This window comes from Triturus cristatus, chromosome 9 (genome assembly GCF_964204655.1).
Source record: "Triturus cristatus chromosome 9, aTriCri1.1, whole genome shotgun sequence".
NCBI lineage: Eukaryota > Metazoa > Chordata > Amphibia > Caudata > Salamandridae > Triturus > Triturus cristatus.
This window is the reverse complement of record NC_140592.1, coordinates 344,716,409-344,733,420: the sequence shown is the minus strand read 5'-3', so window position 1 is coordinate 344,733,420 and position 17,012 is coordinate 344,716,409. Positions and strand designations below refer to the sequence as shown.

The 17,012-nt window shown below is 48.3% G+C and overlaps 1 protein-coding gene across 6 annotated transcripts in view; it reads right to left on the bottom strand.

Moving 5' to 3' along the window:
- Positions 1–17,012, bottom strand: part of DCAF1 (DDB1 and CUL4 associated factor 1) — an 814,171-nt gene that overhangs the window by 446,481 nt on the left and 350,678 nt on the right. For all 6 annotated transcript variants that reach the window (XM_085625108.1, XM_085625107.1, XM_085625110.1 and 3 more), the window contains exon 14: positions 319–1,579. In XM_085625108.1, the coding sequence (XP_085481234.1) occupies positions 319–1,579 (1,261 nt within the window). The remainder of the gene's footprint in view (positions 1–318; positions 1,580–17,012) is intronic.

Sequence of the window (17,012 nt, the reverse complement as noted above, 5' to 3'; positions counted from 1 at the left end):
GAACTCCACCCCACCGGAGAGCGGTGCGGGGACGACAGAAAAAACTAGTCCCATGAAAAATTAGGGGGAAGTGACAAACAGAAGGTGCACATGCTGTTTTAAAGAATTGAAATAAGAGGAAAGCTTAACTGGCCAAATGTATTTGTGCTCAGCCTGTTGTATAATCAAAAGAAAACACATACTATGCAAGTCAAAAAATCTCTCAAATGCAGGAACCCTACTTCTTGGCTGAATTCACAGTTCCCAGCATAAAAAAAACACTGAAGGGAATCAATAAGCAGTCAAACATTGGGAACAATGGTATTAACTCTTCCTTACCTGCTGAAAATAAGGTGACGATCAAAGCATCCTCCATCCACCCCACCATACATTGGAAAGACTGCTCGTCGGGTTACCCGAGACGTAAAGTTTGTAGGTGCTTGTCGCCTCTGCTTGGGTTCAGGGCACTGGTGTGGGTTAAATAGGGAAAACGGAGGGCAGGTAGCCACAGGGTTTTTGCAACGTGCATGCTGCTCCCTGAGGTATTCAGTCATAATGCTGTCCAATGTAGGTGGAGAAGGGAGGTGGCGGTCCAGTTGTTTCTTGATGGCAGGGCTCTGGCAGTAGGCCCCATGGTCTGATTTTTGCCGCAACACCCGCATCTTCTTCCCATTGCACGGTGACTGCCTTTCCTTGACAAAGCTTATGCGACCAATGAGGGGAGAATTGCCTACTGGACCATGAACTGGCAAGGCTGAAGGGAGTGATGGCACTGGTGGCCTTGAAGGGCAATGGATAGAGGTGGAAGGGGTAGACACTACACCCAAACGTGCTGAGGTGCTAGTTGGAAGACGGGGAGTGCGGGGTAAGGCAAGTGGGGAGGAGGCAGCTCCTGGAGCTATGGCAGGGACGAAAGCAGAAGAGTGAGAGGCAGCTGTCATCGGGAGGTCAGCTTCCTTTGTCAGGATGGCAGCTGTATCCTGCAGTCCCTTGGAAATTAGGTGATTGCGGATAAGAAGTAGCAGTTCCTTTTCTGGGAAGGTGATACGGGACTGGGCAACCACATCTGCTTTTTGCAGCCGTGCCAACGACACGTCAGAGCCCATCAGCAAAGGTTTGCCTGAAACTCTTTCAATTAGCTCAGCTGCATACTTGCAGAAACGCACATGTTCACTTCGCTTGTCCTGCAGCACAGGCTCCTTCATCAATTGCTGTATGTGGCTGCTGCTGAAGAGGGGCAACTTGCTAATGATCTGTCGTACAGTGGTGCTACGAGACAGACCCATTAGTGCTTTACAAGCAAGTGCCCGAATTTGGTCTGCATCTGTGATAGGCATTTTAATGGAAAGGAGAGACAGCAGCACTTTAATCCCATTATTAGACTGTACCACATTCCACATCTTGCTGAGTACATGCTCTGTACCCTTTGGGTGAAGGTGAATTTTACGTCGAGGGGTTCCAGAGATGAACTTTCCGATACTAGTGAGACGGTTGTCAGGTGCACAAACACAGTTGATGATAATCTGTAGTGCAGATTTCTGTATCTCAGCATCATGAGTGAAGAAATCTCCTTCTGCAACCCCCAGAATAATGCTGATACCTAAAGCAGACAGCAAAAACAAAAAAATGGAAATACTTATGTTAAATGAAACATCAGAAACTTATCCTATGAATTTTCATGGTGCATCACCACAATTCATCACCAATTATTTGTAGAGCGCTCAGTCAGTCAGTCAGTCAAATGTAACTTTATTCGGCTGATTATAGCCATCAAAGTACAAATAACAAAACAAGACAAATCAAATCTACAATCAATAAAAAACATAAAACGATTATTATTAATCTTCGTAGAGTCCTGCTCCTTTCAAAGTTCATTATCCACAATAGGACAAAATACGCTCCTTCGAATGATACAACAGTTCATACAAAATTGAGCACACCTCAAGAATCCATGACAGAAGAAAATAGCAACAAAAAAATGGAAATACAGCCCACTAACACATAATTAGGCCTGGGAATAAATAAGATAAATAAGTAAGATACAATTAGCCCAGCTTGGACTTATCCAACATTACATATAAAAAAAAGCGTAAAAATAAATTTTTAAATAACATGATTCACGGCCGTGTCCACAGGGAGGTTCATGGATAACATATTCCTGCACCTGATTGCACCTGTTATGAAACTTGCTACCCCAAAACAGACCATGGGTGAGGCCAGCATTTGTAAGTATACCAGCGCCGGCCTGACTTGCTCGAAGTTACATCCTCTAAGTAAGGGAATAATACATTTTCGGCGCAGTGAGTTGTAATATGCCCAGAAAGATATTATGTGAAGAGTATTCTGGTCCGAGAACTTGTCACAAGGACAAGGATTTAATGTTCCCTCTATGAAATAACCTTTGGGAAATACAAGGAGCCAGGGAACCATATTCAAACTAAATCTTATCAAAACAAAAAAGTGGTACGGTTTGTTTATACAAGATAAATATAGTTGCATATGTTGACCCAGGCTCAGTATAACAAATCTTCTCACCATGGGTTTTTTCAATTTGTGCTCCTCCCTTAGTACTCTTTGTCTATCTAAGAACTGCTACTTGAGGTCTCTAATGGCCGATTTACCCAGTGCTGTGGGACAAAAAAACGTTGGGCGGCCAAGAATTTCCATCTGGTCCTTAATGTATCTAAACCACGTAATGTCTAACACCTTTTCCAGGGTAAGACAATCTCCGATGACCGATTGATTAAGATTTGGAGAAGGTTGTGCCCAAATTCTCAACCAACGCAATAACGGGGCAACCGCAATCTGGTCAGAAATAAAACCTGCTCCTAATTCCTCGTGTATGTTAAAAACTGGCGTACAAGCAGGGATCGAAAGCAATCTACGGAAAAAAATGTTTTCAACCCCCTGAATTTCTCTGACATCTGTATAACCCCAGATGTCGCTCCTATAGGTCGACATAGGGAGACACTTAGCATTATAAATCTTCATAAGTGCGGGGATTGGTTTTGAACCTATTCTTTTTGCAAAGTCTAGAGTGGCCCCCGATGCTCTAGCCAATGCATTCTTCTTGTGTGCACGCTGCGTGCACCATGAGCGCTGGTCATCAAAAAGTACCCCTAAATATGGAAACACTGGGACTTTTACTAACTCTAGACCCTTGCAATTGACTTTGACCTTCCTTGCCCTTTTTGACCCTATGGACATAGCGTGTGATTTTTAAAAATTGGTAATTAAGTCCAATGACTCCATAAAATTTATAAAACAATTTAAAAGCGTCTGCAGCCCCCTTGCAGTCCTGGCCACCAACACCGCATCATCAGCGCTCATTCCCATAACAGCATGTTTATGCAAGACGGTTCCATTAGAATTCATGTAAAGCACATACAAGCAACAGATTTAAAAAAAATCTCAAAAGAACTTTTATCAATAGTTTACATCTAAAACAAATGTCTCTGAATATGATGTAACTGAATTGAGAGTTAATGCCAGTATAGAGGTCTGAGGTACCTGAGACAGAACGGGATAATTTAATCCTGGGGACTTGCATCAGAAACAGAGTTGGATTGATTGTCTCTAGCTGTGAAAGCAAACCTTTCTGCGGAGCAAGACAGTTCCTTGCCATAGGCAATCCTATGCATCAATTACAGTACTTTAAAGCACAATCTTTGTTTTCCCAAAAGGCAAGTCATTTCCTTGCAGTAGAAACATGATGCACAAGTTACTTACCTTCGGTAACGGTATATCTGTACGAGACATTAGTTAGAGATAGATTCTCTACCTTAGAATTACCCCCAGGCGTCAGACTGGATCCGGAAAGTTTGTCAGCAGTACCCCTGCGCGTCAGAAGGTGGCGTCATGCGGCTCCGCATCTGTCGTGTCATGATCGCCAGGATGACGTCGCGGCAGCTACTTAGACGTTGCCCTCGTGCACTGACGTCAGCTCTGTACACGACTTTCCGCGCCAAGAACGCAGAGCCATGCAAGATCCTGACCACTGATGCATTGAAACTAGGGCCCTGAAAGGGATGACCTAAACCCTTGAAATCAGTTTGCAGAACGGGGAGGATGGGTGGGGCGGTAAGAAATCTATCACTACTAATGTCTCTTACAGCTATATCGTTACAGAGGGTAAGTAACTTGTGCATCTAAAGGAGACGCGTTAGTGATAAGATTCCTTACCTTAGAATAGATACCCCAGCAATACCAACCCCGGTGGTGGGTCTCGAACCAAGATCACACCAGAAAGTCACGGAGAACAGAACGGCCAAAGAAGCCGTCTCTCTGGACTTGGCTGTCCAAACAGTAATGCTTAATAAAAGTGTTCAGTGAGGCCCACGTAGCTGCCTGACAGATGTCTTGCAGGGGGACACCACGTCCCAATGCAGTAGTAGCCACTGTCGCCCTGGTAGAATGGGCACGCAGCCCCACCGGAGGTTCCTTTTTAGCCAGAGAATAACAGGCTTTTATACACAAGACGACCCAGCTGGAGATAGTCCTCTTGTGTACAGCTCGGCCTCTATTGGAGCCTACGTAGCCAACAAAGAGCTGGTCATCCACCCGGAACTGTTGTGTGATATTCAGGTAAAATGAGCGCGTACGTTTTGGGTCCAGACGGAGGAGCCTCTCTTTCTCACTGGAAGGGTGCAGAGTCGGAAAGAAAGTGGGCATGGTGATAGTTTGCCCAATGTGGAAGGGAGTAACAGCCTTTGGCAAGAAGAAAGGACGAGTGCGGAGCACAACCTTGTCCGGATGAACAGACAAAAAAGGAGGTTTACAGGAAAGAGCCTGGAGCTCACTCACGCGCCTAGCGGAGGTGATAGCAACCAGGAAAGCAGTCTTCAAAGTCAGCAAACGAAGAGGGCAGTTGTGAAGCAGTTCAAAATGAGCACACTTCAAATAAGTAAGAACCAGATTCAAGTCCCATTGTGGCATCACAAATGGAATAGGAGGGAAAAGGTGAGTAATGCCTTTGAGAAATCTACTTACGACAGGGGACTTGAAAAGAGAGGGCTGATCAGGGAGCCTGAGAAAGGCCGAAATTGCAGAAAGGTAGCCCTTAATAGTGCCCAGAACAGAGCCCTTCCGGGTCAAAGAAAGAAGGAACAAAAGGACTTCTGAAAGAGGGTCAGAAAGGGGATCCACAGCCTTTGCTGTGCAAAATGCCACAAATTTGTTCCACCTGCAGGCGTATAACGATTTAGTGGAGGGACGCCTGGCTGGCAGAATGATATTACAGACTACAGGAGGCAAGTCAAATGGAATCAACTGTCGCCGCTCAATCTCCACAGGTGGAGGCTGGAAAGGGTTGGTCGGAGGACCGCCCCCTGCTGCCGCGACAGAAGATCCTCCTGAAGAGGCAGTCGGATCGGGGGATCCACGCTCATACTGAGTAGCTCGGGATACCAAACTCTTCGAGCCCAGTCCGGGGCCACAAGAATGACTTGGGCCCGGTTGCGCCTGATCTTCTTCAGCACTCTGGGTAGAAGTGGTATAGGCGGAAAGGCGTACAATAGACCGCAACTCCACTCGTGACAAAAAGCGTCGCCGAGCGAGTGCCGCCTTGGATATTCCAACGCGCAGAACTGCTGACATTGCACATTCTCTTTGGTGGCGAATAGATCTAACCAAGGCTCTCCCCACTGTTGAAAGAGACCTTGCGCCACCTCAGAGTGAAGACGCCACTCGTGATCCATGATGCACCTGTGGCTGAGTTTGTCCGCCCTGGCTATCAAAGAACCTGCCAAGTATTGAACCACCAAGAAAATTCATTGACGTTCCAGCCATGTCCAGAGATGCAGAGCCCTCTGACATAGGATCCACGACCCCACCCCGCCTTGCTTGTTGCAGTACCACATGACGGTGGTGTTGTCTGTGAACACCTGCACTACTCTTCCCTTGACAGAGGGAAGGCATGCCTTCAGTGCAAGCAGGATCGCCCGGAGCTCCAGAAGGTTGATATAGAGCCTGGACTCCGCCGGAGACCAGAGGCCTCTGATCTCCGCCTCTCCCATGTGGCCGCCCCATCCCAGGAGGGACGCATCCGTCACCACAGTGTGCTCCGGTTGGGGAAGGGAGAGTGATCTGCCGCTGACCCAATGTCGGTTCGTGTGCCACCACTGCAACTGTTGTGCAGTGCCCTCCGAGATCTGGACATACTTGGAAAGGTCCCCTTGATGCTGCGCCCACTGGAACTTCAGGTCCCAATGCAGAGCCCGCATATGCCATCTGGCATGATTGGTCAGCAGGATGCAGGCGGCCATGAGGCCCAGCAGCCTCAAGGTCATCCTGACCGAAACCCAGGATAAGGGCCGAAAGATCGGAATCACAGCCCGAATGTCCCGGACTTGCTGTTCGGGAGGATAAACTCAAAACTACGCCGTGTCCAGAACCGCTCTGACAAAGAGGAGCTTCTGAGAGGGAATCAGGTGCGACTTGGGCACATTTATGGAGAACGCCAGCAAATGCAGGAGGTCGGCCATAGTCTGGAGGTGGGAGACGACTGCATGGGGCGATCCCGCCTTCAACAGCCTGTCGTCGAGAAAGGGGAAGACTGAAACCCCTGATATGCCTAGATCAGCTGCGACCACCGCCATCAATTTCGTGAACACCTGAGGGGCGCTGGTAAAGCCATAAGGGAGCACGGTGAACTGAAAGTGCTTGTGGCCTACCGTGAACCATAGGCAACGCCGGTGGGCCGGCAGGACGCGGATATGAAAATAAGTGTCCTGCAAGTCCAACGCTACCATCTAGTCTTGCCGGTCTAGGGCAGACAAGACCTGAGCAAGTGTGAGCATCTTGAACTTCTCCTTCTGGAGGAAGCGATTGACGTTCCGAAGGTCTAACATAGGACGCAGGCCCTTGTCCTTCTTTGGAACCAAGAAGTAGTGGGAGTAACAACCACGACCTACTTCTGGCGTCGGAATGCGCTCGATGGCCCCCTTGGCCAAGAGGTCCGCAACTTCCTGCTGAAGAAGTGCCAAGTGATCCCACGACATGCAGTAGTACTGAGGTGGCATGGCTGGAGGGGTAGTATCGAAGGGGAGGGAGTAGCCCCTTCGGACTATCTGTAAAACCCACCTGTCCGAAGTGATGGTGCGCCAGTGGGGGAGGTGATGGCGAATCCTGCCGCCCACTGGCGTCTGGTGGGCCGGAAACACCGGACTAGGAAGGTTTGGAGGCAGTGGTGGCAGCTCAGGTGGTGGACTGACCCCCCCGCTGGCCCCGTGACCTACCTTGGCAAGTCCCACGTCCGCGGCTGTGCTGAGACGGTTGCTGCGCAGGCCTGTGGCTTGTAAACAAACGTGTTTTGGTGTCCCTTCCTTGGCTACGAAAGGAGCGAAAAGCAGAACCCGAAGGAGTGCGCGTGGCTTAAAGGCCCAAGGACTTGGCCGTAGCCCGCGAGTCCTTAAAATGCTCCAGCGCACTGTCTGCCTTGTCGCCAAAAAGGCGTGTGCCATCAAAAGGCATGTCCGGAGCTGGCGACGAAGAAGGGCGAGGACCCCCAGTCGGACCCGCGGAGCCCGAATGCGCGCCAGCGGGACCCGACCGGCCAAAGAGGCGGGCCATGGCTGAAAGAAATTCCTGCAGCTGGGCCGGAGTCGCAGATGGACCCGGGAAGGGCGGGTAGGCCGTCGGCAACTGCGTCGGCTCCGCCGGAGCCGCGGGGGTGGCAATACCCTCAGCCGTGTCACGCAACAGGCTAGGGGAAAGCGAAGAGCGACGCCGCTTCTTCGACTTCTTGTGCTTCGCCTTACCTGACCCAGAGTGCGGAGACTTCGTTAAACAATGGTGGCGGCTCTGCGACCGGTCCCCCGACCTCCCACGGGACCGAGACCTTGAACGGCGTGGAGCCGACTCCCGGGCCTCAAGCAACTTTCGGGACCACTCCGGCAAAGTTTTCGGAGCCATGGCACGGCAGTGAGGACAAGACGTGGGGTCTTGATCGCACCCCAGGCAGTAGTGACACTCGTGGTGCAGGACCATCACCGACATCGTGTGGGGACAAGCCTCGCAAGACTTGAAACCAGGCATCCCTATACACCAGGAGTCAAAGACTCAAAAGAACAGAGACAAAAAGTCCCAAAAAACTCAGTCAAAAATTGACTTGGGGTACCGCTCTCTCCGGATCTGCGCTTGCTGGCACGGAAAAAGAAAGTACTGACGTCAGGGCACGATAGCGGCGTCTAAGTAGCTGCCGCTTTGTCATACCGGCGATCATGACGCCTACGACGGACGCCGAGCCGCACGACGCCACTTTAAGACGCGCAGGGGTACTGCTGATGAAAACTTTCCGGATCCAGTCTGACGCCTGTGGGTAATTCTAAGGTAAGGAATCTATCACTAACGTGTCTCTTTCAGATCACAACTACCATTTTGACCACCAAGTTGTAAATGCATTGTAGCTTTAAGACAGGTATCATGAGACCAAGAAACAGATTATTACAATACTCTGAACAGGATAGGACACAAACAGGAATGTCCCTGGCATGAAACTTTAAAGTTAGAATGTGAGAAAGTGGCTCTGTATATACTGTTCCCTAATAGGTACAGGGTGTACAGAGTCCACAGTCCCCCAGAGGCTGATAGAGGTCAAAGTTAGGAATGACCTTACTCTCAAAAGTGGTAGCTTGGTCGAGCAGTAAGGCAGTACCAGAGGACAGTGTAAAGCATTTATTGTACACACTCAGTCAGCAAATGGTTTCACACACTCAATAACTGAACTCTAGGCCAATGGTTTATATATATAATATATATGCTTGTTTTATTTTTAGAACCACAAAGGGGATAAAAATATACTTTCTCAAAATGAGAGGTTGAATATAAATACTTTTGTTTCAAGCAATAAATTTGTGTAAACAGTCACAGTTGGTTGCAATAAACAATCCTATTTCCTAAACATAACAATGCATTGAGCTCAATGGTAAATTCAGGTTATTTGTAATAAATTGCATTTCAGATTACTTTTGGAATTCCAGGTCTGGCTCCTAGATCCAGCCCTGGGTCAGTATTCAGAATCAAGTGATGAAAGTCGACTTAATAACTGTAATGATTTTTAAATAATATTTAGCTATTTCAAAAGTTAGCACTTAGAAAATATTTCAAAGAAAACATTCAATGGATCTCTATGGCAAGAAATTCAAATTGCAGGTAGAGTACTTTATCGTTACTTTAGTAATCCAGGACTGGGTACCTAGACCCAGGACTGGGGTCCTTATCAAAAACAGGTAAGTAATTTCGTTTGCAGAAATGGTACGATTTTAAAAGAATATTTCAAATTTGCAAAAATAGACACTTAGAAGAAATTTCACAGAAAAGCAGACAATGGTTTCCTATGGGAGAAAAATGAGTTAGAGGCAAGTATAGTTGTGGACACTTTTCAGAGTCAGGGCTGGGCACCAAGATCCAGCACTGGGAGCTCACCTAGGAGCAGGTGAGTAAATTCGTTTTTGTCACTTGGCTGATTTTTGGTGAATATTTGCAGTTTTGAAAAGTTCACACTTAGAAGATTTTTGAAGAAAAAGCCAGTCAATGTTACCCTATGAGGAAAATGAAGTTAGCGGTTTAAGGGTAAGTACTCGACTGGCAGAGTTGAAATTCCGGGCATAGACTCAGGGGTCCCCCAGTGTCAGGTAGGTACAGTTGGTTCACCCTCAGCGGTTTCAGGGCGGCCGGGTGCAGAGAGAGTTAGGCCCAATGTTATCCTATGAGGGATAGGGGGGCCTTGGTTGGTGGCTGCTGTCTGGCAAGCCACGCGGCTGTGGGAGCTGGGCTCCTGGTCACTTACTCAGGGTAAGTGGGGAAGTAAGTTAGTGTCGAGAGTGCACTGCCAGGGCCACTCGGGCGGCTGGGTGCAGGGTGCTTTTGAGCCTTCGGGCGCTCAATGGAAATCAATGGGAATGTTCCGGTTTGGAAAAAGGCTGCAAGCTCGGGGACGAGGATGCTTCAGGTGCCACCACCACTTCGAGAGGTAAGTTGGGTAGTTGTAGGTTAGGTGGGTACCCCGGGATTGGGCACAGGGGCCGCAGGGTGCAGGGGTGCCTTTTGATGTCGGAAATCTTACCCTCTTGTTGATCGCGGTTGGGGTGGCACTCTGTTCTGAGGCTGCAGGCTTCTTCCGGAATGTCGAGGGGGGTCCTTGGGTGCCGGACTCGGGGTCACAGTCGCCGTGGGGTCGTCCTCAGGGTCTTTGTCCACTCCGGCACTGGCCAGGCTTGGCTGGTGCAGAGTGTGTTGGGTCCGCGGTTCCGGGCTGCTGCCAGGGGTTAAAAATAGGTTTCTTGAGTAGAGCCTCTACTCATGGGAGTCCCAGGGGCTTAGAGCCAAGAGGTAGCCAGGTCCTCCGGGGTTGGTGAGGTTGCTGGCCACGAGAGATGCCGCGCCGGTGCAGGTTCGAGAGTCGACAGGCCGATAGGGCTGGGGCCAAAGCAGTTGGTGTCTTCTCTTTTTAGCAGCTGCAGGGCAGGTCCTTGTTCTTCTTGCTCTTCTTGTAGTTTTCTATCTGGAATCTGAGGAAGGAAGGTTCAGGGTGCCCCTAAATACTAGATTTAGGGGCGTTACAGGTAGGTGAAGGCCAGGGACCAATGGGTCCTTGGCCTGGGGTGGGTACACCCCCTATCCTGCCTCTCTCCTGTGGGAGGGGGGCAGTAGCCTAATCCTGATAGGGTTGGGCCCCCCATCTTCAAGATGGCAATAGCCCGGAGATGTGCTTCACCTCGCCTCCCCCACCTGAGGGGTGGGGTGGGCAGGCTGGCACATTCCCTGTCCTTGTATGGGGTTTCCGGCCAGCTTCCCTCCAGAGTGGGGGGTTGCAGAGGCCTGGGGAATCTCCAAGAGGTGGCATGCCTTTGAAGCTTCCCTTGGCTCATCCTGGGGGAGGAGATTTATCACCTCCTCCAGGACGGGCATTGTTGCAGGCCCGGGAGAGCAGGGGCTCTCCCACCCAGGGGTCCAGCAACGTGTCTGCTGTGTGGCAGCCTGGGCAGCCTCAGAGCAGACGTGGATTGTAGGTTAGCTGTAAGGGGGCATCTCTAAGATGCCCTCTGGGGTGCTTAGTACATTAAATCCCACACTGGCATCAGTGTAGGTTTAATGTGCTGAGAAGTTTGATACCAAACTTCCCAGTCTTCAGTGTTGCCATTATGGTGCTGTGGAGCTCGTGTTTGACGAGCTCTCAGCACCATGTACTCGTACATGGCAGCACTGTACTTACAGTGCCCAGGAATGGACCTGGGTACTGTAGGGGCACAGGGCTCCTGCTCCTGTGCCCACACCATAGGAATAAGGCACCCAGCCAGAGGGGTGGCTGACATATGCCTTGGCAGTGTAGGTGATGGGCATGGCACACAGAGATGTGTGCCATGTCGACTCTTTGTTTTGTCCTGCACCCAGACACTCAGCCTGCAAAGGCAGTGTGTGTGTGTAAGGGCACAGGGCCTCTAAGGATGGCACAATGAGTGCTGCAGCCCTTAGAGGCCTTCCCTGGTCACAAGGCCCTGGGTACCTAGGGTACCATTTACTAGGGGCTGACATGTGGCCAGGGTTTGCCAATTGGGAGTTTGTATTTTAGGGAAGGAACACAGGCCCTGGGCACCTGATTGGTAGGAGCCCAGGGCACAGCAAGGAAAAGTGCATCAGCTATTAGGCAAAAAGGGGGGGGGGTTACTGCAACAGAAACCCACTTTCTCACATAGAAACTGGTCTGATTTGCTCACATCAGGCAAAGAAAAAGAGGGGTGGACATAATCGGAGGTCTAGAGGCAAGGACGTTAGTTATCAAGCAGAATGCTTAAGAATGTAATTTTCCATGCATGATGGGCAACATCCCCCCCCCCCCCTCAAAAGAAAGAGGCTAGATCGATTGATTTTAGACATTTGAATACTTTGCCAGCAGGAGCTTACTTGTGTTGTAAGTTCTCTATCATCTATTCATGTATGTCCAACAGACACTCACTAAGGTTACACTACTATGCTGCAACATTCTAATGTGAACGGACAGTAATGGGGGTACCACTCATGTAGACAATCATGAGCAAGCACAGCAACACATTATACAAGCTCGCAAACCAATATTAACAAGCATTTGCAATGCCATAGGTCTCGCATTTACGCTAGTTTAAGCTATTGGCATTGGAAATGACAATGCCTTTCATTTAAGTTTTAAAAACTAAAACATAAAATAAAAGGCATTGTCATTTACAATGACAATAGATCAAACTTGTGTAAATGCGAGACCTATTGCATTGCAAATGATGGTTTGTTTTCCCCTCAAGTCAGCAGATTGGTTTGAATGCACATTGAACCGGACAGGCAGTATAAATGAGGATGATCACTTCCGATCAGGAAGCACCGGGTGCAACCGAGGGAATGAAAGGCTTAAAATGAGGATAGCTGTGACGTGGGGGCCTGGGTGTTGATTCACTGTGAAGCTGGTTTCAGCAGCGTAACATATATACAGCGGGCCTCATTGCAAACAAGGGAACTTTCTTTTTTAAAGGCACAGTGATTACGTGATTTGCCCAGAATCCCAGGATGTTGAGACGACACCGATAATCAAACATGGTTCCCCAGTCCCTTAGTCGCCAGCTCTGGCCACTATGCCACATCCTCTCCCAGCACAGGAAGCCTACGGACCAATCATGCTGTCCATGCCTCAAGGGCAAAAGTTACCCTAGGCTCGGTTTTCTCACTGTTATTTTTTTGGCTGTACCACCTTAAGGGCTTCATGCAGAACAGAGTGGGCTTTATTTGATACTGCAGAAGGGGTTGCTGGGTTTTTCTTTTAATTTCCAACATTGGTGAAGCAGCTGCACAAATCAGTTGGTTGCTTGAAATAGCACCACTAACACTAATATTACCGATTCTATTATATGGCCATGTGTGATATCAAATGCCAGCTACAATTTAACAGTCATTGCTGTCCAATTAGAGAGAGGATGTGGCATAAAGGCCAGAGCTGCAGACTTTGGAGCTGGGAAGAAATGTTCAAGTCTGGCGTCAGCTCAACATCCTGTGATTCTCGGCAAATCACAAGCCTGGATTTCACTTACCCTTCGAAGGGATGTGATAGCAATAAGGAAAGCCACTTTCCATGTAAGGAATTGTAGTTCGCATTTATGCAGAGGTTCAAATGGGGGACCCATGAGCCTAGTGAGAACAATATTTGAATTCCACACTGGAGAGGGTGGTAATCTAGGAGGAATAATCCTTTTAAGACCTTCCATGAAGGCTTTGATCGCAGGCTCTTTAAATAGTGACAAGTGTTGTCGATTTTGTAAGTAGGCTGCTAATGCTGCTAGGTGGAGACGTATGGATGAGTACGCTAAATTACATCTTTGCAAGTGTAGTAAGTAGCAAATGATGTTCTGGATGGATGCATCCAGTGGGCGTATATCATTGTTAGTGCAGTAAATGGCAAATCTTTTCCATTTTGCAGCGTAGCAGGCTCTAGTAGTAGGCCGTCTGGCCTCCTTTATGATATTCATGCAGTCTGGTGGTAGGTTGAGGTAACCGAACTCTAGGACTTCAGGAGCCAGATCGCTAGGTTCAGTTGATGTGGATCGGGGTGTCTGATTTCTCCATGGTTCTGGGTTAATAAGGACAGGGAGAGGCGCAGTCTTTGGTGTGGAACTAGAGAGAGTTCCAGTAGTGTTGTAAACCAGGGTTGACGTGCCCATGTGGGAGCTACTAGTATGAGCTTGAGAGACTGTTACCTGAGCTTGCGTACCACGAATGGAATGAGTGGGAGAGGCGGAAAAGCGTACGCAAATCTGCCTGACCAGTTCATCCATATCGCATTGCCCTTCGACTGTGGGTGTGGAAACCTGGCGGCGAAAGTTGGGCATTTTGCGTTTTTGAGTGTGGCGAACAGGTCTATGTCTGGTTGGCCCCATTTTTGGAAGAATGGGAGTAGGACTTGTGGGTGTAATTCCCATTCGTGGATTTGTTGGTTTTGTCGACTCAACAAATCGGCAATCTGATTGTGAACTGCTGGAAGGTGTTCTGCTAGCAGGTAGATGTTCTGGGGAATTGCCCATCTCCAAATGTTCTGTGCGAGCTGGGACAGTTGGAGAGAATGTGCGCCTCCTTGTTTCTGAATGTAATACATGGCTGTCATGTTGTCCGTCCGGATGAGGACAGTTCTGTTCTTTAGATGTAATTGGAATGACTTCAATGCTAGGAACACTGCCAGTAGTTCCAGGTAATTGATATGGAGCACTTTTTGTTGAGTGGTCCATTTGCCCTGAGTGGTGTGTCCTAGGAGATGGGCTCCCCACCCTGTGGGAGATGCGTCTGTTGTCAGCACTATCTGTGGAAGAGGCTCTAAGAACGGCCGCCCTTTGGACAGGTTTATGGTGTTCCACCATTTTAGTGAGCGATGTGAGCGACTGTCCACTAACACCAGATCCGTAAGTTGTCCGTGAGCCTGGTTCCACTGACGTGCTAGACATTCTTGCAAGGAACGCATTTGAAGTCGTGCATAAGGCACAATGAAGATGCATGACACCATCATGCCTATGAGTTGCATGAACACTCTTGCTGGGAGAGAGTGTTGGGATTGAAATTTTAAGGTGAGAGCTTGTATATTGGCTATCCTGGCTGAGCTGGGATAAGCTATGGCCTTGGAGGTATTTATGGTGGCTCCCAGATATTGATGCATGTGGGAGGGTTGTAGTTGAGATTTGGGATAGTTGATGGTGAATCCCAAGTTGTGTAAAAGTTGAATAGTTTGGTGAGTGTGTAGAACGCATTTGTTGAATGAATTGGCTTTTATGAGCCAATCGTCGAGATATGGGAAGACATGCATTTGTTGTCTCCTCAGATGCGCTGCTACTACTGCTAGGCATTTGGTGAATACTCTGGGCGCAGTTGTCACTCCAAACGGGAGGACAGTAAACTGATAGTGTTGCCCGTCTACCAGGAATCTTAGATATTTCCTATTCCCCTGATCCTTGTTTCTTTTCTCTTCCTCACTTTTCACCCTCTTGACTATCTTGGTCTTTAGCGCTGGGATACTTACGGGTTACTATGCGCTCTACAAAACCCTATTAATAATAATAATAATGTGAGCAGGATGCATGGGAATGTGAAAATAGGCATCCTTGAGATCTAGTGTGGCAAGGAAATCGCCTTTCTGTAATAGTGGAAGCACTTGTTGAAGAGTGATCATATGAAAATGATCTGAGTGTATGTACCGATTTAGGAGTCTGAGGTCGAGTATGGGTCTTAACGTCTCGTCCTTCTTGGGGATTAGGAAGTATAGAGAGTATACCCCTGTGCCCTGATGTTGGAAGGGAACTGGCTCTATTGCGTGTTTTTGAAGCAAGGAGAGAACCTCTTGCTTGAGGAATGTAAGATGGTCTGGCGACATGGGACGCTGTTTGGGTGGTATATGTGGGGGGGTATTTGTAAGTTCCAGGCAGTAACCATACTGGATAATTTGTCTTACCCACTTGTCTGTTGTAATGGAATTCCAGACAGGTAGGAACTGTTTGAGTCTTCCCCCGACTGGAGTGGAATGGTCTGGGGGGAGTGGAGGAAAGTCACTGTTTAGTGGCGGGGGAGGTGCGAGTGTTGGTATTGCCTCGACCTCGTCCCTTGGTGTTGTTTCCCCTATATCCTCCTCTAAAATATCCTCTATTGGGGGATGTTTGTGTAGAGGTTTTGAACGTGGAGGAGGTGTCTGCTCCAATATTTTTGGATGCTCCTCTATAGAAGGAGCGTCGAAAGGAGCCACGTGGCTGTGGAGACTGCAATGCTCCCATGGCAGGGCTCGACAAATCCACTCGACCGCTCGCATTTGCGAGGTTAATTTTATGAGGTCGAGCTATTTTTAGGTCCTACTCGCCCTTTCTGGCGAGTAGGAAAACATACTAACTTTTGTCCTCCGTCTTTGAAAACGGAGCAAATGTGACAACATAACAAGATTTAAAGGCCTTTTTATTGCTCACAAAGCAAATGAGCAATAAAAATGCCTTTAAATCTTGTTATCTTGTCACTTTTGCTCCGGTTTCAGAGACTGAGGTCAAGTAGGTCACTGTTAGGGCGAGGAGATTTTTCAAGGTACTAGTCCTGCAGGACTATTACCATTTTTTAGATTTTTCGAGCCCTGCATGGACTTAGCAGTCTTGGTGTCTTTCTTCATTTTTTCAAGTGCAGTATCCACTGCTGGTCCAAACTGTTGCTCTTGGTTAAATGGTTGGCTAAGTATGGTACTTTGTACTTCTGGCTTAAAGCCTGAAATACGTAGCCATGCATGGCGTCTAAGAAGTACGCTTGTATTGATTGCTCTAGAGGCAGCGTCTGCGGCGTGAAGTGCACATTTAATTGAGGCATTTGAGATGAGCTTTCCCTTTTGTATAAGGTCATTTGCCTGGGTCTTGTATTGGTCTGGTAGGTGTTGTATGAGATCTTCTAGCTGATCATAGTGAGCCCTATCATAGCGTGCTAATAGGGCTTGTGTGTTGGCAATATGCCAATGGTTAGCTGCTTGTGCTGCTACTCTTTTGCCCGAGGCTTCTAATAGTTTGGATTCTTTGTCTGGGGGCGGTGTATCTCCTGTTTGGGAGTTAGCCCGCTTCCTTGCGTTGGAAACCACCAAAGAATCCAGAGGGAGCTGTCCTTTAATATAAGAAGGATCTTCTGGGGCAGGTCTATATTTTTTCTCAATTCGAGGGTTAAGTACCTTGGCCCGTATGGGATCCTTAAAAACTTCTGTGGCGTGTTTTATGGCCCCTTTAATCATAGGTAAAATTTGAACTGATTTTTGAGACTGCTCAAAAGTGTTTAAAAGGAAGTCTTTCTCGGGTGCATCTGAGTGCATGGTGACGCCATGGTAAAGTGCTGCTCTGTGTACTAGTTGTCCAAACCCCAGGTGGTCATCTGGAGGTGAGGGTTTGGAAGGATATGTAGTAGGATCAGGTACATCAGGCAGAGGGTAAGCCCAGTCGTCCAATGGTACAATGTCCGGATTTGTGAAAGGATCATTAGGATCATTAAGATCATCCGGATCCCCCCCTCCCCCTAGGTCATCA